Source organism: Podarcis vaucheri, assembly GCF_965113315.1.
Source record: "Podarcis vaucheri genome assembly, chromosome: Z".
NCBI lineage: Eukaryota > Metazoa > Chordata > Lepidosauria > Squamata > Lacertidae > Podarcis > Podarcis vaucheri.
In genome coordinates this window covers 11,596,641-11,624,486 of record NC_138758.1, presented here as the reverse complement: position 1 = coordinate 11,624,486, position 27,846 = coordinate 11,596,641, and the positions used below count along the sequence as shown (strand labels likewise).

Here is a 27,846-nt window from a genome sequence, read left to right as displayed (position 1 = left end):
TGAAAACATGACCCCTATTGTAGGCAAAGTTTTTATGCCAGTATTGAAATGTGTCTGGCATGTGCCATCCACTGTGACTTCTGAGCACCTCTGCTCTTTCAGAAGCCTCAAACCCCTTCTAAAAAATCTCCCTCCCAAGTTCAGGGGACCGTCAGGGGCACAAGGAACTGTGATACAAAATTTGGGAGGGAGTGGTGAAGTCATAAAGTGTGTACAGGGAGTGGGCTTGATGTGCATCCTGTGTACCATTCCTTTCACAATTCCAAAACCACGTATTATTTCTGGAAAGTTACATTTAAAATTGTTCCCCTGGGTGCACCTTAGTTGTTTTTTATCTATGGCTTGTCAGTTTCAAGCCACGACTCGTTCTTTCAAACAACTATAAAAATAAACATTTGACAGTGTTTGAAAGCACTTGCCATTTGGAAAATTGGAACTCGGGGCTGTGGCTCACAAGCATGTCTTGAATAAAGATCACATGTCAACGGCTTAGTGTGCGTGTTGCAGTCTATGGTAAAACCCTGACCATTAGGTCCAGTCGTGACCGACTCTGGGGTTGCGCGCTCATCTCGCTCTATAGGCCGAGGGAGCCGGCGTTTTCCGTAGACAGCTTCCGGGTCATGTGGCCAGCATGACTAAGCAGTCTATGGTACTATTACTCAAATAGGTGAACAACTGGGACTGTTGAGAGCAAGAATTCCCAATAATAAAATTGTGGGATGTAATCCAGTCCAATGCAACATTCCTTGTTTTCCTAGAGTGGACACAGGCAGGGGGACATCCAGTCAGTGTAACTTCCTATACCACCGGTCGGGAGCTCCTTCCGCTGCTTGTGACCTGGGAGATGGGCATGGCTCTGGCTGACTCCTTAAAAGAGCCGAGTCATGCAGCCATTTTCTCACTTCTTGTTTTTCCTCTTGTCTTCCTTGCTGATCTTTTGCTGCCACGCTGCTCTCCTGCAACCATTTTCTATTCTTCATGTAATTTTGTTTTCTGCTGGCTCTTAGCCAGGAGCACAAGTTCAGTCTCCATATAAGATGAACTCTCAGTTTCTTTGTGTAACTACTACTAAGTAAAGTCTGCCTTTCAGGAATCATATTGTGAACTGAAATGTGAGTAAACTTTTTGTTATTTTACTCAGAAAGACTCTCGTGTCTTTATTCTTTTAAGAGAGATTAAAGGCAACACCAGAAAATAATCTTAACTACGAGATTCAAACGAATCTGCAAACTATATATATAGCTTCCAGCTATATTGAGGGGAATTTGCTCTGCTACATCATAATACTTAATAAATACAGTGGTACCTCGGGTTAAGAACTTAATTTTTTCTGGAGGTCCGTTCTTAACCTGAAACTGTTCTTAACCTGAAGCACCACTTTAGCTAATGGGGCCTCCTGCTGCCGCTGCGCCGCCGGAGCACGATTTCTGTTCTCATCCTGATGCAAAGTTCTTAACCCGAGGTACTATTTCTGGGTTAGCGGAGTCTGTAACCTGAAGTGTCTGTAACCCGAGGTACCACTGTATATCCTTCCCTACCATCCTTAGCATTTCCACAAAAACCATTAAGCATATTTCAATGAGTTTAAAGAAAAAGAATACATAAAATATTTTAAAAGGTAGAGGAAAACAAAAATAACAATACAACAGTAAAATATAATTAAGTATTCCCAATAGTAAGGGATAATGGGAGTTGTTGTCCAAAACATCTGGCGGTCTAGCTTATGACAGAGTGACATGCAAATATAACCCCTTGCAAATTCCCTGAAAAAGAGTTTTGCAGACATTGGCAGTGTGGCCATATCTGTGTAAGCAAAGCTTCGTTTCCTAACATGGTACCCTCCAGATGTGGAGTACAATTTGCATCTGCCCCAGCCAGCCTGGTGAATGGTCATGAATTATGTAGGGAGGGGAGCACCACATTTGCTACCCTTGGCCTACATAGACTTGGAAGGTTGCAGTAAGTAGAGATCTCTGCCATGTCTACTGCAAGATTAAGGGCACTGATGCTTTGCGGGTTTGATCAAATAACATTTACTCTCCAGGAATTAAGCCTTCTAACACAACACAGAAAGACCAAAAATGAGAAGCTGACTACAGATATGCACAACTTTTATTTATAAAAACTAGCAGAAAACCTAAAAGAGAGTTTTTAGTTTGTAACAGTTCTAGAGGAACTAAAAATTGATGGTCTCCATCATGATTATTTTGCTTTCAATCACATCTTTGAGCCATTTTTCTTTGAATCGAGACTCTCCTGGCCTATAGAGAGAGACAGCAGAAGAAATATAACACAAGAGTTGGGTTACTTAACACATCTGAGTTGGGAACTATGGTTTGTTTGTTTGTTTGTTTGTTTGTTTTTGTTTGTTTTTTTGAAAATTTAATTCCCTTACAATATTCATCATAATAATATACTATCTGCAGGTCTTAAGTTCGGGTTACAACAGTTTAAAATAAAAAACATTATGGTCACAGGAATAGGGTGGATCCTGATTTTTTAAAAATGGCTTGTTTTGACATTGCTCAAATGCACTATGTGCTAACACTTCTGTCCTGATGTCTGTGCCATCTTTAGCTTGTTCCTGCACACATCTGTACTTTTAATGCACCAATTTGTGCTTTTTAACCCATTTATGGTGACTTTAAAAAAAACCCACAGGAAAAAAACTTAAATTTCTGCAACCAAAATCCGAGTGCTCTTGCACACAGAAAAACTAAAACAAAATTTGTGTCAAGGGATGGTATCCAGTGAACTTGTTCCATTAGCTACTAGGGCTGCCATAAGTCCAGAATTTCAAAGCTGATGTCTGGGGGCAATTTCTGAAAGGCAGTACTTTATCCTGGATCTTAGGCAAGTCAATTGAAAAATCGTGATTTGGGGGGGGGCTTCTTTGTCAAAGCTCAACAACTTTCTGGGTGTCCCGGATTTTTACTTTTTGAAATATGGCAACCCTACATTAGCAGAAGGATTTACACTTGCACAATTGAATTTTGCCTCCTCTCTGCACACTCATAATCAACTCCTGAGAGCTGGGGGAAACCCAGGACAGACCTTCGAGTCACACAGGGGTATACAAAGGCACGCACTTTACACAAGTGTAAATTCCTGCACTACGAGAATGGGTTACTTAACACTACATTGAATGCAACCCTCTTAGGTCCCTAATGTAAAACAAATCTCAGTCAGTCATAGGCATGGTGTCCAGTAATGAGCATGTGATCAAATTTTGGGGAAGCCTCTTAAACTCAGGGCACATATTGAAAAAACAATCCTTTAGCACTAAGCAGCAGAATTCTAGACATTCCTGATAGGTAGGTATAGGATTGCAGGCTAAGAGATGAATCTTCAGTGAATGTAGTTGAAAAAAACAAAAAAAACAGCTATGTGTCCTGCAAACTGTAGCAGATTATGGTACATTTTTTTGCAGCTGATTTCTGCACAAGAGCAGGCCTGGCCTCTTCTAAGCCAGCTGTCCTAGTTGCAAATCAAAGAGACACAGAGAAAGGCAGGTACAATTCACTCCTAGATGGGTTTGCAAGATGAGCAGATCTTTTCCCTTAACAAAACATTCAGCAGAATTTATCATACCACCATTATTTCATGGATTATTTTTAAAATAGAAAATACCTGTGAATTAGCTTATTCGTCTCCACCACAAAGAATACTTCAACAGGTAATGTCTGCATTAAATGAGGGAGAGAGAAAAAAACACACTCTGAGAATGTTGGGCTTCCATTTTGCTTTTTAAAATCACTCTTCCCTACAAGGGCATTCTGCTAGCAATAGGAAATTTGCAAGCAAGAGAAGCCTGACTGTAATGTTGGGGTCTGATGGTCGCGCCTCTAGGGTCTTGGTACTATGTATACAATAAGCCTCTGCGGCTCAACCTTTCCAACTGGGAAAGGTTACAAAATTGTATTTCAGTTATTTTTAAACATTCATCAAAATAAATTCCAGGATGGTGTGCTGCATATGCAGATTAAAATGTAATAATGATAATAATAAAAGAACAGTATCCTAAAAAGGCAGCAGTAGTTAGACTTTTAACTTGGAAAAAAGGAGAGGAAGACTTGGTCAAAGTGTGTAAAATTATTGAGTTGGGTGGATCAGCAACAGTTTTCTTATTCTTACAAAATAAGAAGCCAGGACATCTGATGAAGCTGATAGAGAGATGCAGGACAGGCAAAAGGAAGTGCTTCTAGGTTTAAGGAACCTTTGACTCTCCAGATGTTGCTGACCTCATCATCCTTGACCATTATGGGCTGTGCTTGTTGGGGTTCATGGGGGGTTGTAATTCAGCAACAAATGGGGGGCCAAAAGTTCCCCATACCTGTTCTACTGGTTTTTAGCTGAGGTTCTCTTGCCTTGTTCTGCTGATTTTATCCCTGGCATTTTGCTGCTGTCTGGTTTACTGTACTGTATTGTTTTCACTGCTTCTGCAGACCCCCTTGAAGCAGTGTAAGTTCTATACATAAACCAATTCACATTAGAGACGTGGGGTCACATTCCCCGCCTCTGCCATTTTTTGGGTGGATGACGTAAATCATACCTAGCGACAGAAGTATATGGGAAGATCCTTTCCTGTTTGTACCATTACAGAGGAAATTGTCCAAAACTTGTTATTGATTATTTGCAACATAAGTATTAAAGGTAAAGATAAAGGGACCCCTGACCATTAGGTCCAGTCGTGACCGACTCTGGGGTTGTGGCGCTCATCTCGCTTTATTGGCTGAGGGAGCTGGCATACAGCTTCCGGCTCATGTGGCCAGCATGACTAAGCAGCTTCTGGCAAACCAGAGCAGCGCACGGAAATGCCGTTTAGCTTCCCACCAGAGCGGTACCTATTTATCTACTTGCACTTTGACGTGCTTTCTAACTGCTAGGTTGGCAGGAGCAGGGACCGAGCAATGGGAGCTCACCCTTTTGCGGGGATTTGAACCGCCGACCTTCTGATCGGCAAGCCTTAGGCTCTGTGGTTTAACCCACAGCGCCACCCACGTCCCTTAACAGAAGTATTACTGTAACTAGTATTGTTAAAGTTAGAAACTGCTTACATGCCAAAATGGCTTCTACAAGTATAAAATCAGTTACAAAATCAGAACATAATTTAAATACATGACAAAACAATTCAATCAAAGCCTTAAAAGCTTTCATAATTAGACTATAGTATAAATGTAAAGGTAAAGGTAAAGGTAAAGGTACCCCTGCCCAAACGGGCCAGTCTTGACAGACTCTGGGGTTTGTGCGCCCATCTCACATCTATTGGCCGGGGGCCAGCGCTGTCCGAAGACACTTCCGGGTCACGTGGCCAGCGTGACAACGCTGCTCTGGCGAGCCAGAGCCGCACATGGAACGCCGTTTACCTTCCCGCTGGTAAGCGGTACCTATTTATCTACTTGCCCCCGGGGGTGCTTTCGAACTGCTAGGTGGGCAGGCGCTGGGACCGAGCAGCGGGAGCGCACCCCGCCGCGGGGATTCGAACCGCCGACCTTTCGATCAGCAAGCCCTAGGCGCTGAGGCTTTAGCCCACAGCGCCACCCGCGTCCCATAGTATAAATGTACAACAGTTTAAATAGTTTATAAACAATTAAATGAAGAGGGTGGGTTTCAATGTCATGGTTCATAATCATTTCGTCAGCACAAGTATTTCTGATATTCCTCTCCAATTTGTGGGGGATGTGGAGACATGATGGGGCAGAAGAGTGGGGGGGGGAGTCTCATAATGCTGACAGGAGTCTTTAGACTGTCTGCCACTAGCACAATTATTTAGTTGGAGTTCTTAGGAAGTTCAAGTTCAGGGGACTGTTCTGCCTAAATATGTGAGCCTTCAAATAAAGGGCATGAAGGGAGTGTGATCAAGCACTTGGCAAACGATCAAGTTTATAGATTTCAGAAGTTCAAACTTGATCCTAATGACGGTGTTCTCTCCCCCTTCCTGCTTTCTTTATTTTATATAAGAATATTTAATTATCCTCTGGGCTTATAGGTCTTCAGAGGCAATGTCAAAATACTTACTGATGGTCTGATTTTGGAAATCTCTATGACGAAATAGACACATGCTGTTGCTCGTGGGATGGGCTTTCTACAGGTTGGGATACTCCAGCGGACCCGGTAAAAGTATCTTGTGGAATACTCCAGTTCCTCTTCGCTGATATAGTTTGTCCAATGTAGCCAGCTCTCATGAAGCTCCCATGTCTGTGGAATAAACATAAGCCATGATGTGGCCCCATGCACAAGCATTTGCTCAAGTTTGCCAGCAATTGAACATAGTGGGTACAACCCGCTGTGTCAAGCACATGTCAAGCCTTTGGCGTTATCAGAATTGCAATGTTATGAGTCACACAATAAGGACTCCTGCTTTCAAATCCCCTGCCAGGCTGCAAAAACTCTCTGACTGACTGGGCCATTCGCTTTCTCCCAACTTTACAAGGTTGTAGTGAGGAGGATTAGAAGCAGGCGAAGGTTCGAGGCCGTGATCTGAGGGCACATGATGCAGGTGTGATCCAGGCCCCATTCATGGCTGCCTTTCACTTTAAGATGGCCCAGTACTGATCACCCACAGCCTCTGGGAATCTTTTGGCTATGTCATGGTAGGCAATCAATACCTTTGTGATTGGCTGAGCAGGCCAGCTGTCAGTTAAGACCCACCTGGGTAAGAAACTCTTCAAAATGGACTGTTGCCATACAGGCCCTTGTCTGCCCAATTGACCATCCCATCTATGCTGCAACAAATGTGGAGACCAGAAGCCCATTCGTAGGTAGCTGCGATAGAACTGACCTTCTAGTGAAGGGCAGTTAACAACAACAACAACAACAACAACAACAACAACAACAACAACTTTTTAAAAGTCTTACAAACACAAACCGTTCTTTGCTCCTTGCTTAAAGTCTGTGGAGGCTTCCCCATAGGAGCCGATAATTGTTACCTAATATAAAAAGATGATTCATTTGTGAACCTGCATACACATAAAAATGTGCACCACTATTTATAAGGATGTGACAAAAGTGTTACCTGCCCAAAGATAGGGTTGCCATAGATGGATCCTAAGGGGAATGTGGTGTTGGTCTACCTGAGAGTCCCTGGCATGAATGGATTGCCTGCACTAGTGGTCATTAAAGGATGGGAGAGAAAAAGGCCTCTCCCCCACCTTCTGTCACAGCAGCCAGATAGTGAAGAGAAACAGGGTTGGGTGGGGTTTGTGCATGTACTCTGCCGTGAATTCCATGGTGGAAAAACGATGGCTATAAATGAGCATAAATGTTTAACTGTGTGGTTGAGGATGTACACTGACTGCAGGTTCCTTTGGTCTTTTTCACATGAGGCGCGGAAGAACTTGCAATTAATGATAACAGCCAGATTCACTGCCTGATCAGAAGGTCAGCGGTTCAAATCCCCACGACGGGGTGAGCCCCCGTTGCGCGGTCCCTGCTCTTGCCAACCTAGCAGTTCGAAAGCACGTCAAAGTGCAAGTAGATAAATAGGTACCGCTCCGGCGGGAAGGTAAACGGTGTTTCTGTGCGCTGCTCTGGTTCACCAGAAGCGGCTTAGTCATGCTGGCCACATGACCCGGAAGCTGTACGCCGGCTCCCTCGGCCAATAAAGCGAGATGACTGCAGCAACCCCAGAGTTGGTCACAACTGGACCTAATGGTCAGGGGCCCCTTTACCGTAACCTATGCTGTTAGTCATTCATTGCTGTATATTTGATGTACTTGCAGCACCTACCCACCAAAATTTAGAAAAAAAGATAAAGAAATATTGTTGCTCTTATTAACATAGTATCAATTATTTGGTACAATAAAGCTGCCATCCTAAATCCACTTACCAAGGACTCAGGCCAACTGAACACAGTGAAACTTATTTCCACGTACACATCTATAGCAGTGGTTCCCAAATAGCTAAGTACTGCGTTTTTTTTCAAAAGCCAAGCTATGGACTTTTGAAAAATTTGAAATCTCTATGGTAGCTTTTGTTACGTGAAGGGTGCCACAGACACTCTGGGTAGGTTATGCGGACCCCTTGAGGGAACCACTGGTCTAAAGGATTGCACTCTGTGTTGTTACCTTCAATGCCACCAAACATACAGGCCCTTTCCAGCTGATTCTCACAGCATATTCATGCATCCAGTCATGTCACTTGGCTAAAGGCATTGAGTAAGTATCCAATTTTAAACCTACTTTTAAATAATCCTCAATCTGTGCCAGTCCATTAAATACTGTGAAATCCTTGCACTTCATCCATGTAATATTTGGTACTGGATATTTGATTCCTGGAACTGAAGGGAAGGGAATAAGTTAATCTCCGGTATGGGTGGCTTTTATACCATCCAGGAGGCATCAAAAGCACAGCAAGTTAATATTGTAATACCTGCCTCTGTCTTTTGCAGGTGTCTAATAGTGTATATTGCATCTCTGATAACATTTTTCACAATAGACTCTGCTGCCTTCCTGATGGCTTCTAGAGCTGGATCTTCAGCTTCCATGGATGCATCTACAGCTTTCACAGGTGCATCCTTGCCTTCCACGTTACTGGTCAACTCCTCCATTGTCCACAACTCTAGAAGGGAGGATGAGGATAGCACACAGGGTCATAAGGATCATTGCTCAGAATTTGACCTACACAGCAAGCAATAACCTACTTTGCCACTGCTAATCATAGAAAAGATCAAAACCCCATCGTCATTCTTAAGAAAAACATTTTGGGCTGTTACACAGGGCAGACCTGGTTTACCACTGAGTGTATGCTCACTTGTGAGCTGCAACTAATCCTGGTTCCCTGTAAAAACACCGAAAGGGCCTTATACTGAGTCAGCCTATTGGCCTACCTAGCTTGCCAGCACGGACCGGCAACAGTTCTCCAGGGTTTCAGACAGGATTCTTTCCCAACCCCAATTAGAGATGGGGTTGTTGTTTTTTTAACCCTGGGCCCTTTTGCTGCAGAGCATGTGGTTCCACCACCGAGCTATGGCTCAAACACACCTTTGTCACATTTCTTTCATTACATTTTGCAGTGTACGCCTTGAAAAGTATTCGGTGTACGCCTGCAAATCACAATCTGCAAAGAGGGTATGAGAAATCATGAACAAGCCTGTGCCTTTGCATTCCTTTAGTCCTCTCATTTCCACTGCGTTCAGCCACAAATGCAAATAACTAAGAATGAGAAAGTGGGTACTCATTGCTCTGAGAAATAATCACCAAGGGATGTTGTACGAAAGTCAGCACTTCCTCTGATCCCGCAAAGGATAGCAGATCACTCCATTACCAGCTTGAAAGTGCTTTCCAGATGCTTTTCTCTTGTGATCGGAGCTGCTTTATTTCCTCCGAGATGCAGGTTCCCAGGGCTCATTAAGCAGAGGGCTCTCAGGCTTCTGTGACAAGTGTTTGGTCACAATCATTGCCTGGGCAACAGCAGCTTATCCAATAGAGCTGCAGGTTTGATGTACAGGCATTCCATCCTACTGAAAGGAAAAAAGAACACTGGTGGAGATCAGCTCTTAGCACACAGCGTGCAGCCAATGATATTGTTAGGCGTTCAAGAGGCTGGGAAGTGATTAATGCGAGTTGGGTGGTGTTTTCACGTTATAGAGCAGGGCATATCAGCCCACATCATACGTGCACTTTTTGCATGTTGATTTTTTGGAGGGGTGGGAGGGAATTGGGGGTGAAGCTCTTTAGAATGACCATGGTTAAAAGATGCATTTGGCTGGAGGGAGGAAAATTATTGGTGCTTTCTAGGCCACAAAATTTGGGCATGCAGCAACCCAGTTTGTGAACTCGCTAACCATTAAATAGTCAAACATAGGCTCTGTACACACCATTGCTTCCCCCAAAAACTATAATTCACACCCCTCCCCGGGGGTAAAATTCCCAGCACCCTTAACAAATCACAGGTCCCAGGATTCTCTGGGTACAGTCAAATGCTTTAAATGAGCATTAAATGTATTACGTGTGAACAACCACAGAAGAGGAGGCCGACTGCATCTCTGCAAGATTCGTTGCTCTGGCTTTCCCACTATCGAATCAGCCTCTGTCTCCTAGCTGTATACTTGTGCTGTTCCCTAAAACATAATTTAGACTCATCCTTCCCTCTTTTCGCATGGCCTGAAACAAAGCCTGTCACAAGCCTGTGTTAAAATCCTGACAGGGAGTGATGTTTGTATAATCCTATTAGATTACCAACACCAGGGTGGAGCCTGAATTGGCATTTGAAAGCACACAAGTGACATTTCTGCATAGAATGTTATCATGGCTGTATCCCTACTCATTTAGAGAAGCTGTACAATAGCTTGCCTTTACAGAAGGCTACATACTGCAACTCTTCACAAGCATATCAGGAGATATGCCAAGAACAATGACTCATGCATAATGACTCCTTACTGTTTGTAATCAGAGGCCCTGTACCTTTTTGTCAGGAACAGGGAACTTGTGGCCCAGATATAATACTTGAAATCATCAGCCCCAACCAGCCTGGCCAAACGCCAGGGATGCTGGAAGCTGTAGTGCAGGGATGGGAGAATCTGCAACGCTCCAGATGTTGCTCCCTCAGCCCTGCCCATTGGCCATGCAGGTTGGTGAGCTGGAATCTGACCACATCTGGGGGGGCTCCAAGTTTCCCACCCCTGCTGTAGTGCTTCAACACCTGGAGGCCCATAGCCATGTGTTATGTACTGAGTTGAATAGGATCCAAAATGCAGCAGTCTGATTGGTCTGCAGGAGCCACCCAATCCAGCTCCAGGTGAAAGTGAATCCACAACCTGATTGGCCTACAGGAGAATCCCGGAACTAGCCAATCACGTGGGGCCCATTGTGTAAATAATGTATATAAAGTAGACAGTTTGGAGGAACTTCCATTCCTCACTACTATGAGCTGAATAAAGAGCATGAAATCCACACTCAACTCCAAGTATATTTCACCACGCCACTCCTGTTTTTAAGGCACTTCTGGCTGGGATGCAAGGCAGGGCCTGTTTGGTTATGGCTCCCAGGATATGGAACTCCCTTCTCCTGGGAGACTTGATTGGCCCCTTCAGTAATGGCCTTTTTGTTAGCTGTGACAAAAGAGAACACCCAGCTTTTCCAGGACTTTAGTCTGCATTGGGTTTTAGTACCTCTGCTGTGAAGTCTTCTGGAAATTACCATTTTAATTTTGGATTGGATTGGAAGAGCTTTTGCGGTCTGTTTCACCCCCATCCCCCCTAAAAAACAACCCAGGGTAAAAGCATTTGGATTAATAAAATAAAATAAACCACAGTGGATCATCTCATGTGCAGGTGCTTAGTTCTTGCACATTCTAAAAGAAATCAATGCATGTTGATGCCCCCAGTTTTAGAAGCGACAATAATGTCATCTCAGAAGTTTTGGAAACAATGATTGAGATCTTTCATGTTTTTGAGTGTGAGATATTTAGCCTCCAGATCAGCCGTCTCCTCTAACTGCTTGTGACAGGAAATCTGGGTTCCAGTTTTAATCAATTTTCAAACGCTTGTTCTGGATTTCTCTGAAAAACAAACCAGGCTTTTTATTTATTTCAGTGACCTCAACTGCTGCAAAAGACACATGCAGATAGGAAGCACAATTAATTTGCCATTATTGAGAGCCAGTGTGGTGTAGTGGTTAAGAGCGGTGGACTCGTAATCTGGGGAACCGGGTTCGCGTCTCCGCTCCTCCACATGCAGCTGCTGGGTGACCTTGGGCTAGTCACACTTCTCTGAAGTCTCTCAGCCCCACTCACCTCACAGAGTGTTTGTTGTGGGGGAGGAAGCGAAAGGAGAATGTTAGCCGCTTTGAGACTCCTTAAAGGGAGTGAAAGGCGGGATATCAAATCCAAACTCCTATTAGAGGGCCAAGTCCTACAAACAGTTTTCTACAACAACAACAATCTTTTTTTTTGCAAGCAATGTGGTCTTTTTTTCTTCTTCCACTGATTTTGAACTACAACCCCAATCATTATTTAAAAACAATAAACTAAACTTTAGAAACTGAAACACAGATGAAATATTGTCACTCATTTGGGAAGGAACATCCACAAATTATCAGAGCAGAAATGGTTTTAGTCTCTCACTTGCTGGAAATGTTTATTTGTATTAGTATTAAGTACTAGACATAATTCACCAGAAACTGGAGCTTTTAGCAAGCTTTTAAAGTGTTATAAGTGTGGGATAACCAGTCTCATATAACCAACATTATTAAGACTAATTAACGCATGAAGGGGTTAAGACCATAGATTAAGCTGTTCTGCCAGTCTTAGCTTAGGTCACTTCCCCTTATCTTGGAAGAAAATAAGTAATCAAGTCTATTGTTCACCATCAATCTACCTGAGAAGCTCAATGTGTAAAGAGGTTTGAGGTGGGTGCTGCAGCTGAGATTGGATGGCTCTCACAAGCTACTCTTAAATTCCTATACTAATAGGAACTTTCACCACTGTAACTAATCCCAAGTTTTACTGCCTGTGCAACTTTCTAAAGCACATGAATCTTGACTTTTAGAAAGTTTGTAAGTAAACCATTTTTAGCTTACCAAATGCGCCATCTTTTCCTATGCTGGGGGACGAGTAAACTTTTGGAACTTGCAAGGGCATATTTTAAGGGTCTAACAGCCTATATTTCCATGCTTGACTTTGCTGCATGTTTTGTGATTTTAAATTTCCACTGGGGCTCTCTCAGCAAAGAGTACACGCCGCCCCAAACCTGGATCTTGGCATCCAGGGAAATAGTCCTTTCTGTACCTATTGCTGGCCAATGACTCATCTAGTCCAGCAGTCTTCTCCCAGCAACCAGTCAAACGCTTCTGGGAAGCTCACAAGCAGCACCTGAATGTAACAGGTTTCAGCAACTGGTATTCAGAAGCATTACTACCTCTTGACTGTACAGGTAAGATGTAGACATCAGGGTTAGTAGCCATTGAGAGCCTTCTCCGATCCTGTTTTAAAGCCATCCAGGTTGGTCATCATCACTCCTTCTTGTGGGAATGGATTCCATAGTTTTTAGCTATGTGCTGTGTGAAGAAGTACTTTCTTTTGTGTCTCCTGTCTCTTCCAATGCTCAGCTTCATTGGATAGCCTCAAGTTCTAGGACTCAGCTGCGTTTGTCAAAACACAGTATGATAAATGCGTTATAACACTGCAACACCAGATGGCGCTGTAGAGCTGAAATCACATCTCAATATTTTTGATTGTGAGCTTTGCAACGTTTTTTCGCAGAGCATTTTCAGTGTTTTTTTTAATAGCTGCGTAGATCCAGCCCTAGTGTTATGAGAGAGGGAGAAATGGCATTTTTCTCTTCTCTTTCTGCATGTCATGCATAATGTTATACACTTCCATTATGTCGTCTGATTTTTCACTCCTCCCCATTTTTCGCTTGAATGCATTTCTTATCACTGCTTTGACATGATTTGATTATTTGTGCTGTACTTTATGATGTTTGCCTTCACTTACTGTTGTTGGGTATGAAAACAGAAGAGCAGGTTGGACATAATAACAAATACGGTGATGTTTTTGACAAAGATGATGATCACCCAAAAAAGAATTTCTGTTTCTCCCTAGTTGGAAATACCTCAATAAGACTGAGAACAAACACTCCTTTGTTGGTGTTGGACTACAAAGCCAGCACAGGTGGTTTGATGCTTGCAAGGAGAGCCAATGACACAGAGACTTTGGAGAGATAGCTAATAATATATGCTATTTAATCTTCTCTGGGTACATGTCCCACCGTTCCAAAAATGTGGAGCCACTCACCATTGCTGCTTTATCTTCACCCACTACTAACACATTCTATTCAGATCAGCATTTGCAAATTTGTCCTACTATTAATATTGCTTTGGCCCAAAAACACTTTGGGGGTGGGTGAGTTTGAAAGGGAAGAAAGGAAGAAGACTTTCAAGGACTGGAGCTGATCTAACTCAACAGCTGCAACTGTATGCCAGACATCAGAGGAGTGTAAAAAGGTGATGATGAGTGCTTAATGGCTGAAAAAGTATGTTGCATATGCTAATCAATAAGTATAGATGCAAATGATAAATAATGGGTACTATCCCTTGGTAGCATGGGCATAGCTGGGGGGGGCAGGGAGGTGCAGCTGCCCTCCTCCTAATCAATAAAAACCAATAGCTAACTGAGGTTCTGCCCCCGCTAACATAAGTCCTGCACCCCACTAACAAAACTCCTGACTATGCCCATGCTTGGTAGTCATACAAAGTAGAACCATTGGATTAATAGATGTGGTTCATTCAGGTCCATTAAATGTGTCCACCCTGAGAAGAACTCAGTTGGGTCCAAACCAAATTACTGTTATTTAAAAGAAATGCAGTGCATCCCACTGTAATGGGAAAGTTTTTTGACCAAGTGACCCATGTGCTTAAGCCAGGGGTCGGCAAACTAAAGCCCATGGGCCACAAACGGCCCCCGCAGGTCATTTAACTGGCCCACAAGCCGCCCCCAAACTGAGCCATCTACTTGGCAAGTCCTCGCATGCTGCGCCAAACCAGTGTGGTGCGGGGACTTGATTCTGCGGCGCCAGAAATTGTGTCTGCGCAGATGCTGGAAATCCTGTCTGCGCGGATGCTGGAAATTGTGTCTGCACAGACGCAGACATCAGAAATAGTGGGTGCGCACACTCACATGTGCACGAGCCATCCACGGAGGGATCTCTGCTGGAGTGAACCGACCCAGGGGAGGTAAACCTTGCTGACCCCTGGCTTAAGCTGTTGTTCTAGTGCTAACTGCTGACAGGCAACCTCCACCAGCACCACATCTGTACCATACATATAAAGCAGCACTATCACTTCAAACAATCTTGAATTCACCTAAAGAACCTAGGAACTGTGATTTGAGGGTGCTAATAATTTTTCAAAGAACTGTATCTGCCTCACAAAGCTGCAACTTCCAGAGTCCTTTAGCAATTAGTCCCTCTTCCCAGGGAACTCTACGCAGCCAAGCTCCTTGCCGAATCCATCAAAACCAGGATGTACCGTATTTTTCGCTCTATAAGACACACTTCCCCCCCTCCAAAATTACGGGGAAATGTGTGTGCGTCCTATGGAGCGAATGCAGGCTCCTTGGCTTCAGCGATAGCAACGCAAAGCCTCCGAAGCGCAGAGGGAGCGCTCCCAGTCCCACCAGGAGATGCTGGGGACTGAACCTGATGCCTTCTGCATGCTAAGCAGTTGTTCTACCACTGAGCTATGGCCCTAGCTCACCATACTGCTGTCAGGATAAAATGGGGAAGGTGGAGCCTGAAGTGTGTATGCTTTGTGGAGGAAAGGTGGGATAGAAACATAAGAAGGAATAAAGTGTGTAAACTAGCCTATAAGTGAATAAACTACAGTATATTTCTAACTTACTCTCCTAATAATTTGTATATAAATTATACAAGTGGTATATAAATTTTGTTAAATAAAAAAGAGGAAATGTTCAGACTTTCAAACAGTACGTTATGCCTGAGCCTTCATTGCTGAAACTCCCAACAGCATTTTCATGCTCACAAACACCTGATGAAGGAACCATTGTGACATAACCCATTCAGGCAGAGTGAAGGGGCAACAGGCTGTCAACAGTGGCAGTAGTTGGGGGCTCCCATCTATTCAAAAGCCACAGAAAGTCTTTTCATACTGCCTGAGGAATTAATCCCTTATTTAATGTTCATAATTGCTGGATCGATTTAACAGGACTGGAGCTAACATTTGCTTGGATTTGGCACCATTGATAGGGAACTGCCTGCTGCGTCCTCCGCTTTGAAGTCACCCTGGTCTTTGGGCCTCCAGCACCTTCTTCAGCATGTCCAACCCATCTAAGAGGCGTATGATACTGGTGTTCTACTGGGTTAGGAAGAAGCCCCTGACAGAGAAGCTGTGCTCTACCATCTCGGCCAGACCTTCTGCCTCTGCACCGGCTTGCAACACTCCCCACATTTCACCCTACTTCACGAGGAGCAAGACACAACCCGCTCCGCTCAGGAGGTCCAGCAGGCGCAGGGTGCTGAGATTGCCGAATCTCACTGACCCCAAGTTTTTAAGATCTGTCATTGGCAGCGTTGGCCGGAAGAGAGCCCGCAGGCGTGGCAAGCAAAAGAAGACTCCAGCGGGAACAGGAAAAGGGGTGAGGGCTAGGCTAGTGGAAAGAAGGCTCCAAAGCTATTTGCGGGGTGGGATTGCTTTGGAAGATGCCTTCTCACAATCTAAACCCTTGAACCATGTAAGGACATAAGAAGTGCCTTCTCAGGGATAGCCGCCTGAAGACTTCGGAGCGCAGTGCGAGTTCCTGCTGTGTTCCGGAGGCTTCAGGTTCCTTTCGCTGAAGCCAGGAGAGTCTTGCCCCACTGCTTCCCCCCACTGCCAGCCCCACAAGCTTGGGGGGCAGCGGGAAGGCAGTGTGCAGCCTTTGCGCTGCTCCCCGACCTGGTCTTTGAGGCTGGCGGTGGGGGAAAGCAGCGCTCCCCCCCCGCCAACCCCAAAGAGCAGGTCGAAAGGAACCCGAAGCCTCCGGAGCCCAGCGGGAACTCCCGCCGCGCTCCTGAGGCTTCGGGTTGCCTTCACTTAAGCCTGGAGAGTGAGAGGGATCAGTGCGCAGTGACCCCTCTCGCTCTCCAAGCTTCCTGAAGCCTCCAGGGCTGCTCCGCACCTTGAATGCACAGAACGCACCTTGTTTTTAGAGGGGCAGAACAAGAAAAAAAATTCACCCCCTCTCTGCGCAGCGCCCCTTCAGCGAAGCAGCAGGAGAAATGGAAGGGGCTCCGTTTCTCCTGCCGCTTTGCTGAAGGGGCGCTGAGCAGAGAGGGGAAGAATTTTTTTTTTCTTGTTCTCCCCCTCTAAAACAAGGTTTGTCCTATGGTCGGGTGCATCCTATAGAGCGAAAAATACGGTAATCATTAAAATAAATAGGAATTGTGGGTCAAAACTGTACTTTGAATGTGTGGGTTTTGTTATACTCTTATTTTAAAAGGCACAATTTCCATGCAATTTGTATGTATATTTTTCTCTGCTGTGGTGGTCTTGATAACCCTGTGCTCTATCTGATGAACAAATGAACTGAAAGTCTGCACACTTTTCTGTTTTATAACATGTCAGTGTAGTGTGTACACACACTAGGAAGCAGCAACTGATTGCAGTTTCCCAACAGATGCAGTTCACACAATACGTGTGTGTGTGTGTGTGTGTGTGTGTGTGTGTGTGTGTGTGTGTGTTTTAATATAGAAGTGGACAGTGGAGAAAACTAATGCCCCTTTGAAACAGGCAAAAGCACTGTAAAGTCCTCACCGTGCAAGTTCCATAATCCATTTCCTTAGCTCGTGTCCACATGGAAACCTTAAGAAACAATATGCAATTCTCAATTTGGAAATCATGTGAGCAAGAGAAGGGGGTTATAATTGCATCCGAAATGAGTAGAAAGTGAATCTGTTATGGGTCAGTGACTCAGCAAGGCTCATGCTTTCATCATTTTGAAGATTCTTCAAGCCTCTGAGAATTCATTCTTGCTTTCAAGGAGCAGGAGAGAGTGAGAGAGAGAGAACTAGCAGCTACTTCTCTTGCAGACATGGCTTATTGGAACCCCTTCCTTCTCTTCAGCTTGATGGCCCCTTGGATCACGCTCTGTCCATCTCATGCCTTTCCAACTGGTGCTCCTGCATCAGCCTGTGAGAATATGTTACCTATTCACACAGGGACCCAGCCTCAAAAGACTCCAGCACCCTATGAATTCCTAGTTAGTACACCCTATTTCCTAAACGGGCAGCCTGTTAATGGTAAGTTTCTAAACTGGATTTTAAAAACTTTGGTTGATGATAGATAGATGTCTGTAATAATACCTTTGTTTTATTCAATAATTTATTAAAAATGAGGGGAGAAGAAATCTATATATTCTCATTAATTAACTCACAGAATTATTTTTTTAAAAACACAAAAGAAAAAATGTTATATAATGTAATTACTAACCCGAGCTAACATATTTATCAAGTTTTTCCTCCTAAGATAAAGGTAGGCACAAATGCAAAACCCTTTGCAACCTTCTCTGTACTTCATCATAATGGTGGTATGCAACTAAGTTTTACTCAGAGTAAACCTACTGAAATTAATCAAAGTGACTAAGTTTTGTCCGTTAAGTTCCATAGGTGTAATTGGAGTAAAACTTAATTGAATACCAGATAGAGTTACAGTTTGCACTTAGTCTCTTTCCAGAAAAGGCTTTTGATAATGTTGCTGCATATATCTCTAGTTTGTTGTGGGTATATGGGTACCCTCATCCACCCACTCTACCCTGTTTGTGGGTGCCCTGACCTCCTCTAGATTCCTCAGTGCTGGAGTTTAATCAGTTATTTGAGAATTAAGATGGGCTCATAGACAGTTTCATTTAACAGTGGGACAATGCAGCCTAACTTTGTTTTTCTGGACCAGGGTATCACTTTGGGTATAAGTCATTAAGAACAACAAAGGCTGGTGATGGCCAGGCATCAACCCTTCAATTGGGTGACGCCTGTGAAAGACAGGGAATGGGGGCTCTCTTCCAAATGTGTGTGTCAGTGGGCAGAGAAGGAAAAGGTTAGGGTTTCAGCAGGGATGGTGTAGGCCAGTGGTTTTCAACCAGCCTGCCATGGCACTTAAGGATAATCAGAGGTGCCGCTTACAAGCTCCCCAGGCTATGGTGCCTCTAGGGCTGGCCAGAGGCTGCTTCCCAGGCCTCGGTGGGGCAGTGTGAGGAGGCACCTCTCTTGGGGGTGGGGGAGCAGCTTAGAGACCATTGGCGGCAGCTGCAGCTCCCCAAGACTCCCAAGGAGAGGAGAGGAGGCTGAGGGAACCCTCCACAAGGGAGGGTGTTTCAAAAGGGGTGAGGAGCTGCCAACTCTGCAGGCAAGGGGTGACATAACTGGGCTTCTGAGCCCCACAGGGGTGCTACAGAAAGAATGTAGTTGGTCAAGAACAGCCAGAGAATATATAAGGAATGGGGAATCTTTGGTCCTCCAGATGCTGCTGAACTAAAATTGCAATCAGTCTCAGCAAGCATAGCCAATGGCTTTGAGCTGTAGTTCAGCCACATCTGGACCACCAAAGGCTCTCCAAACATAATATATAGCCTGTTCCTGGACAGGTTATAAACACCATTATAGATCCAGCTGCGGAAAACAAGTGATTTAACCAAACCAGGCTTATTTGTTACTTGATGCCTGTCATCTCTCTCCAGTTCAGATCCTTGGTTCTGCATACAGAGGGTTATTGTTGGAAGCTCGTGGATTTGGTTCCACAGCTGCACTAGGTTTTTGGCAAACTCCTCCCAATAATACTAAATTATTACAGGTAAGAGACGAACGGTCATTCTTTAGTGTCTGCTATAGCAAAATCATTGCCAGAAACAGTCCCCATTCCCACCCCGAACCAGAGAAGGGTCACAGATTGAAGGATACAACTCATAGTTGATCCAGCTAGTTATTCATTTTTCCTGCACTTACAGTTTGATGAGCCAGTGGTTAAGGAGTGTGTGGCCCTCCAGATGTTGCTGGACTCCAATCAGCTCCAGACAGCATGGCCAGTAGTCAGAGATGATTTTAGGATTTGTAGCCCAAATTCTGGACGACTTAAATATCCCCATCTCTGGGATGTGGGGATGAGGTTAGTTTAGACTTCCTCACTCTGGTGTCTTCCAGATGTTTTGGGCTACACTTCCCATCAGCTGCATTAGAGAATTTGGCCACATCCTAGATCAGGGGTGGCTAATCTGCGGTCCTCTGAATGCTCTTGAAGCTCTAGCTCCCATCATCCTTGATCATTAGACATGCTGGCTTGGGGTAGTGGGAGCTGGGGGTCTGACAATGTCTGGATGGCCGCAGATTAATCATCCCTGCCCTAAACAGCCTGTCTGTGAAGAAATGGCAACATGTTCATGAGAGCAAGTCAGAAAGGAAGGCTCACATGTATTTTATTAAAGTAAGTGGAAAGTTCAACACTTCTGATATCTGGACAGCAGAAGTGACCAAAAATCCTAAAATGGCTGGTTCCAAATGTCCAAAACAGGTTTGGGGGAACTTTAGCCCTCCAGATAATGGGATAATGGGAGTTGTAGTTCAGCCACAGCTAGAGGGGGGATGCCCCCCCCCACTCTTGGTCTATAAAATGTGTCAGGAATCATAACCTTCAAGGTAATGCCATCAATTTAACTCAGATTGTAAAATTCAACATTTGAAATTGAACGTGCCTGGTTAGCTTTTAAAGGCAAATGAATCTCTGTAAAGGATGAATACTAAGTGGTTGCTTAAAAAAAATATGTTGCAATATTAAAAATCAGAGCAGGAACCTGGGCAATGTGGGGAAATGAATTTTGTTTACTAATGGATGGTGAACTAAATAAATTTATCTCCCAATATTTCTGGACTGGCTCTATAAAAAGTGTGATGGGGTCTTGGTTCTGCTTTAAAATAGATAAATTTGAGGAAGCTTATTTAAAGTGACGTTGTGTCTCCTTTTGCAGTGTTCTGGAAATCCACAAGGCGCAGTGACTCATTCTAATACCAATTTAAAAACAGGACAAGACAGTTACACATGGCTTCCACCCAACTCTGGCTGCCCTTCAGTAGTTATATTTGTGTAAGTTTCACATGTTCTCTAAAATACTGCCTTCCCTAAATCATAAGACAGTTGTGAGGAATCTTCAGATATTGCTGAAATACAACCCTTGTTCCTGGCCATCCCTGGCTTGCTTGCTAGAGCTTATGGGAATTGTAGTTCAAGGCAAAGGCTCCCCATTCCTGATCTAGATTTAAGCTCCTTCCCATGGCTTCAGAAGCCTCTTTTGATGGCTGCAAACATTACCAGGCAATTAATGGGAGATAATTTTCTATGTCTGCATGCTATGATTTCATTCTGCAAGAAGGCAGAAGGCAAGTTTATTTTAAGAGTATGAGGGTCGTTCATTAAAGATTTCCTCTGACCCACTTCCGGTTATCATAGGAGGATGAAATTGCACATGTACATCTCTCCCTAGGTAATGTGGTAATTTGTAGCTTTGAGCTCCTAACAGTTTCTCTGTTACGGATGCTAACGTGGAGTAACGTCTGATAATGGAACCACTTGAATGCAGGGAGTCATCAGGTTCCTGTACATGAAAGCGCACACACCACGGTAGACGTTCGATGAGATGAAAGGGACTTATGGGGAAGATGCCCCATCGTATGACGTAGTCAAGCACTGGCATCGTCAGTTCAAGTGTGGTCAGACTTTGGTGGAACAGCTCCAATACCTAAGCAACCATCGTCCGTCATTGATGAAGCCACTTCATTGATGAAGTGGAGATCGTCATTCTGGAGGAACATCACATAACCATTTGCCAGCTAGCTGCAGATGTCAAGATCAGTGTGGGCTCTGTAGAAAAAAATCAACCATGACCATTTGTTCATGGGAAAGGTGTCCTCACGGTGGGTTCCCCGGCTGCTGCCTTTCCAGAAGCAGAAACAAGTCACATGCTCATGGGCTTGTTTGGCCATGTGTCACAAAAACCATGATGGCTTCTTTGCCAGACTAATTATTAATTACTCAGGATGAAACATGGGTCCATCATTATGACCCAGAGACTAAATCCCAGTCCAAACAATGGAAGCATTCCACCTCACCACCTCCAACCATCAGCAGGCAAGGTCATGTTCATGGTCTTTTGGGACCAGCGTGGAATAGTGATGATGGATTTCCTGGCAAAGGCTACCACAGTTACCGGGACATATTATGCTTCGCTGCTGCAGAAATTGTGGAAGGCCATCAAAACCAAGAGGCGTGGTATGCTGACCAGAAGCGTCTGCCTCCTGCAGGATAATGCCCCGGTTCACAACTCACATGTTGCTCAGACGGAAGCATGGTCCCGAGGCTATGAAATCCTTCCTCAACCCCCTTATTCTCCTGACCTCGCACCATCAGACTTCCACCTCTTTCCAACCATTAAGTTATTTTTGAAGGGCAAGCTTTTTCCAGATGATGAGATGCTGATTTCTGAGGTCAAGTCATGGCTTCTGACACAACCTGCTGACTTCTACTCACGAGGCTCCACAACTGCATAGAGTGATGAGGAAAGTGTTTTGACTCTTGCTGGTATCTATGTGGAGAAGGACTAATAACTGTGCCGAGTTTCATTTGTCTCAGTCTATGGGAAGTATATCAGGGGAAATCTTTAACCCTCGTATAATGAACTTTAGGAACTGCATCAAAGTAATTACAAACTGGAGGGGTTTTTAATAATAATAATAATAATAATAATAATAATAATAATAATAATAATAATAATAATAGTAAGATGATGATGATGTTTGCAGGAGTAGGCAGAGCCCAATCTCAATATGCATTGTAATTGTGATGTCCCTTTTCCTATTGTATCAGGGCTACAGTCGCCCAGTCTCATGACATCTACTGGACCAACGTCAAATCCAAAGTGATCTGGAGAAGTGAGTAACTTACCACTCTGTTATGTGAAATAAGTTCCCAGTCTTAAGGTAACTATGCATCTCCCCTGAAATTGAACAGGCCACAAGTACAGATGGCATTGGGTTAAATATATCCCAATAACACAGCCTTCACCCACCTGCTGCCCTCCAGATGCTAGTAACTAGAAGGCCCACCAAGCCCAGGCAGCATTGCTTGTGGGGTGGCTTCAGACTTGTAGTCAAACATTTGAAGGGAACAAGACTGGGGAAGGGCAATAACGTACCAGCTGGTATAATGCTTTGCTTGGATACTTGATACCCCGCCATGGGATCAGGAGAAATGTTCCTTGTTTTATTATGAGACAGAAGGGGTTACTGGTTTACATGAGACTGCCTTGTTTGATAGTCTCTGGCCCTGGTAAAATCATTAGCTACGATGGAAGTTGATGAGTGTCCCTTTCATTTAAAAAAGACACCTTATTGTTGGGGCAGAAACTGAATGCTGAATAAAATTCAAAGGATGCCAGGATGTAGTTTTGCAAATTTCATGCTTTGTGCCCCATTGGAGCCAAAAGCAACTAACATTGACTGGAAAAGATGCACAATGTATTGATGTAATTTTTGGAGCATCACTGAAAAAAATGCCCAATGGTCTGAATGATGTGCCTTGCCTGCTTCTTAATGCACACTAACACAATGAGGAGCATGGCCATGACATGCTGACCGATTGTTGATGGATGGGGAGGAAACAGAAAACCAGGTGAAAATGGGGGGAAATGAAATATAGTGGAAAGGGCCTGGTTAGGGGTCTGACAACCCAAACAGGCCCATTTCACATCACAACATTTTGTTGCAAGCTCCACTTGTATCTCAACTTAACCTGTATCTTCATGACTCTGATTTTCTTTCCACCATTGCAGATTCCAAAGCTACCTGTGGAGTGGAATCATTTACAAGGTCACTATCTGCTAATGCAGCAATCTTCTCTCTGCTCCCGATTTTACTGGGATACATTTAGAAACCAGCCTACAGCAATTTACTCGCATTCTTTAGTAATCTAAACACATTGTTTTGTGTGGGATATGCATTAAATAATAAAAAGCTCTGCTCACTGCAGTGAAGACTTTCCTAAACTTGTGCTTGCTGTTTCAATTGGCATTTTGTGTACAGCTTTTCTGCTTCTTCTAATATAATCTTTAAAACACTGGGGATGGGATAGATTAAAAAAATAAAAGTGTTTACACTCCCAAGTGCATGTTTAATGAAAACTGGGCAACATCCAGTGATGTTCATCCACTTGTACATAGGAAATTCCCTTTTGCAACAGGACTTCTGGTTCCTCTTTCCCCCCTACAGCTCCTTATATCCCCACAATATCTGTTCCAAAGCATCCCTCAGCTCTCCAGAACAGATTTTGGGGCTACAGATGGAGTTGCAGAGAGAACAAAGCAGTCCTGTTGTACAAGCAGACTTCATTCCCATGACACTGGATGTCTCCAAAAGACATCTAAAAGGTGAAACCTTTAAAGCCCTAAACGGCCTCAGTCCTGTATACCTGAAGGAGTGTCTCCACCCCCACCATTCAGCCCGGACACTGAGATCCAGCGCCGAGGGCCTTCTGGCAGTTCCCTCATTGCAAGAAGTGAGGTTACAGGGAACCAGACAGAGGGCCTTCTCGGTAGTGGCGCCTGCCCTGTGGAACGCCCTCCCTTCAGATGTGAAGGAAATAAGCAGCTATCTTCTCTTTAAGAGACATCTGAAGGCAGCCCTGTTTAGGGAAGTTTTTAATATTTAATGCTGTATTGTTTTTAACACTTGATTGGAAGTCGCCCAGAGTGGCTGGGGAAACTCAGCCAGATGGGCAGGGTAAAAATTATTATTATTATTATTATTATTATTAACAGGCTTGCTGGATCTTCCAGGGAAAGTATCCCAGACTTATGATGACACTACCATAAAAAGGCTCTGCACCTAGTATCTGCTAACAAAGGCATGTTTGAGAGCAGAGCCCCTGAAACCAACTGGAGGCTCAGACAAATTCATGTGGCAAGTTCTGGTAACTTTGTCCCAGGCTATTAACAGCCTTAAGGGTCAATGTCTAATTCTTTAAACTAGGCTTAAAAGCAAACAGGCAACCTAGCCAATTGAAAACCCACAAACATTCTATTCTGACCACTCAATTCCAGTGTCATAGATATATTTTCTCTAGATCAGGGGTAGAGGGACCACATTCCTTTATGAGCAACCTTTGGAATGGGGGCACATGCCAGTGGTGGGTAGGCCATGGGTATGACTTTCACCTTTGAACAGGAGGCTACATTTCAGCCATGCAGAAGTCAAAGTTTTCTATACTCCCATACCATACCACACATTTTTCTATCCAGGCAAGTGAGAGGCATTATTATTACAGTTAATTATTACAGGCAAAACTACTCAGGGAGGGTGAGGAACTGGCCTAGGGAAAGTCACTTTGGCTGCATAGAAACCTAAAGGGCCAAAATAGGCCTGTTCTAGAAACATCCACAGCTTGTGAAATGGTAGATACTACCTGAGATCCAAATAGAAAGCTGTGTCCAGGAGCACCAGGCCTGCATATTTGTTCCTTCAGGAATAGTAAAGTCATAAGCCCTAAACATAGTACTTTCATCTTATCAGGATTAAGTTTTAGCTAGTTTCATCATGCCAAAATGGAATTTCAAAACACTGATTCAGGATAACCACCACCTCCTTAGGTTTAGACCAGGGATAAGGAACCTTTGGCCTTCCTATTGTTGCTAAATTGTGACACCCATTAGTCCTAGCAAACATGGCCAATGACGCACCTGGCTTAGATGGTGAAAATGAGAACGAACTGTTGTCATTAGTATACCCAACTCTGCAGCTGATGTTTCCCACTGGTTTCATGTAGTAATCAAAGAGCAAAGAAGAACAATCTGGCACCCATTAAAATAGGGATAAGTCAGCATGATGCCTTCCACATGTTTTCGACTACAAGTGCCATCACTCAAGCCAACAATAGCAACCATGTGTTAAGAGTAATGTATCAAATGTACCTTTCATGAAGGTCAGCATGAAAAACAAACCCAATACAGTATTCTGTCTGTCTTGTCAACATTCTCACATTTGCATTATTTCAATCTGTATTTTATTTCTTTATTGCAATTTTATTGGTACAGTATTAGAAGCTTATTGTCCTCCTCGTGAGATTATGATCAATATGCTCCACACTTTGTCAAATACATGTTTATTAAGTTGCTTTCATTGCACCGTGGTTTTACTTAATGTTCTCCAAACCCTGGAAAATAAAAAGTGAAGCAAATGAGTTAAATGTGTCTGCTGTGCACAACGCTGCTGCTATCAAATTACACTATATAATCAGGTTTAACAAACCTCTTTTCAAGGTGGTGTCCTCCTTAATCCCACAAACAGAAAAATACTAATTGTGCAAACACATAGCAAGTTGCTCAACTTTTAATACTAGCAAGCGCAGGCAGGTTTGCACTTTCATTTGCTACATCAGGCTGCCACTGACAGAAGTGCTCTGCCATCACAGGACTAGGAAAGAAGACTCCTTAGGGCAGGAGTGGGGAATCTTTGGCCCTTGAGATGTTGTTGAACTGCAACTCCCATCAGTCCTAGCAAATACGACAAATGGCCAAGCATGATGGGAGTTGTAGTTTGGAAAGTTATTTAGTCTTTAAAGATGCCACATAACTACCCATGGGGAATCTACACAAGTAATGACAGCTGTTCTCCAACTTGTGGAAGATGATCAGGAATGCACAAGAGGGGACAGGGCATGCATGGTCATCCCTGTTTCTTTCTTCACATCATTAACATAATGTGGAGAAACACGTCTGAAAAGGGCTCTGCTATGAGCAGAACATGCCATGCGCATTATAGTACTGAACACAGATTAAGGATAAAAATAACATTGTGCAGAGGTACATAAATCATTTAGGGGCCAAAACAAATGTAAACTGTTGTGGCATTTAGCTCCCCACCCCCACCAAAAATAGTGTTGTGACTTTGCAACTAGACAGCAGCATGCAAGGAAGTTTGTTCAAACCAACCTTGGAGTCATAGTACTGATTTACTCCTGACACACGCTTGTCTCTCTCCAGCAGGTACCACTGATAGGTGTTCCGAGCAATTCTCTTCTCCTGGGCACATAAGAAATAAGGTGGACAATGTGTAAACAAGAGGCAGTGGGAGACAGATAACGTGAGAAGACTTAAAGCAAAGTTGATAAAAAATGTGAAATATTGAAAAATTCAACCGATGCGGGCAGACCTATTCCTTTTTTGAGATGAAAAGCAGATTGCTCAGCCCTGCTTCCCAGCCTAGCACCGAGGCTCAGATATACACATGACAGACTGTCCTTGTCATTCTTAGCTGAAGGTATGATTATCTGGATGTCGTAGGCAATTCAGGGGACAACACTGTGGGGTTCAATGGATGCAGTAAGAAAGCCTATGTCTGAATAGCACTGCTGCAAACTGCAGGTGTGAGTGAGGCTCGTTTCACTTAATATGCCCACCCCAAAAAGAACATATTCATAAACAAAGAAAATCAACTAGAGTTTCAGCTTGAACATATTTGTTCATGCTTTATTTGTTAATTTAATTTAATTTTTATTACATTTAATAAAAAAATCATCCTACTGAGCCTTTTTCTTACAATTATTATTTTAATTTGCTTTTTTTACAAGTCCTCATTTACCATTCTTCTTTATTTTCCTTTTTTAAAAAAATCCTCACCTTTACTAATTCTACATCTCCCTTCATCCAATCAGAGTTCAGGGTGGTCTATATGTAACCTTTTATTTTTTAGAGCCCAGACAACAGTTGGATGCTTTTCTTCTGCATCAATCTGCCTATCTACTGGGACAGGGATCTGAAAGGTACACATTTCAAATGGCAATTATTGTCTGTTATTGTTAAAGGTAAGAGGTTAAGGTAAAGGACCCCTGACAATTAAGTCCAGTCGCAGACTGGGACTGCGGCGCTCATCTCGCTTTACAGGCTGAGGGAGCGTTCGTCCACAGTTTTTCCAGGTCATGTGGCCAGCATGACTAAGCCGCTTCTGGTGCAACGGAACACCGAAACCAGAACAGCGCACAGAAACGCCGTTTACCTTCCTGACAGAGTGGTACCTATTTATCTACTTGCACTGGCGTGCTTTTGAACTGCTAGGTTGGCAGGAGCTGGGACCGAGCAACAGGAGCTCACCCCATCGAGGGGATTCGAACCGCCAACCTTCTGATCAGCAAGCCCAAGAGGCTCAGTGGTTTAGACCACAGTGCCACCTGCGTCCCATCTGTTATTGTTAACTACTTTTAAAATATTTATTTTCCTCTCCTGTAATACTCTAACTGCCTTAGAATAAACCTACAATGATAGTGTAGGGCAGTGGTTTTCAACCAGTGTGACGTGGCACCATGGAGTGAGTTGAATGGTGGT

At 43.7% G+C, this 27,846-nt stretch overlaps 2 protein-coding genes across 3 annotated transcripts; one reads left to right on the top strand and one right to left on the bottom strand.

Moving 5' to 3' along the window:
- Window positions 1–2,094: 2,094 nt before the first annotated feature.
- On the bottom strand, window positions 2,095–9,416 carry AKAP14 (A-kinase anchoring protein 14). Of its 2 annotated transcripts, none has more exons than XM_082207323.1 (6): window positions 9,198–9,416; window positions 8,371–8,559; window positions 8,181–8,278; window positions 6,019–6,198; window positions 3,631–3,683; window positions 2,095–2,261 (listed from the first exon to the last, which is right to left on the bottom strand). In XM_082207323.1, the coding sequence occupies exons 2-6, from the start codon at window positions 8,546–8,548 to the stop codon at window positions 2,177–2,179; spliced, it is 594 nt and encodes a 197-aa protein (XP_082063449.1). In that variant the 5' UTR covers window positions 8,549–8,559; window positions 9,198–9,416; the 3' UTR covers window positions 2,095–2,176. The 2 variants fall into 2 exon arrangements, with proteins under 2 accessions (XP_082063449.1, XP_082063450.1); XM_082207324.1 differs by having other exon boundaries at window positions 9,265–9,416.
- Window positions 9,417–17,380: 7,964 nt separating this feature from the next.
- On the top strand, window positions 17,381–23,517 carry LOC309523456 (putative defense protein 3). The gene is made up of 5 exons (XM_082207322.1): window positions 17,381–17,734; window positions 19,168–19,280; window positions 20,449–20,564; window positions 22,341–22,405; window positions 23,305–23,517. Exons 1-5 carry the CDS (start codon window positions 17,527–17,529, stop codon window positions 23,400–23,402), a joined length of 600 nt encoding a protein of 199 aa, XP_082063448.1. The 5' UTR covers window positions 17,381–17,526; the 3' UTR covers window positions 23,403–23,517.
- The last annotated feature ends 4,329 nt before the right edge of the window (window positions 23,518–27,846 follow it).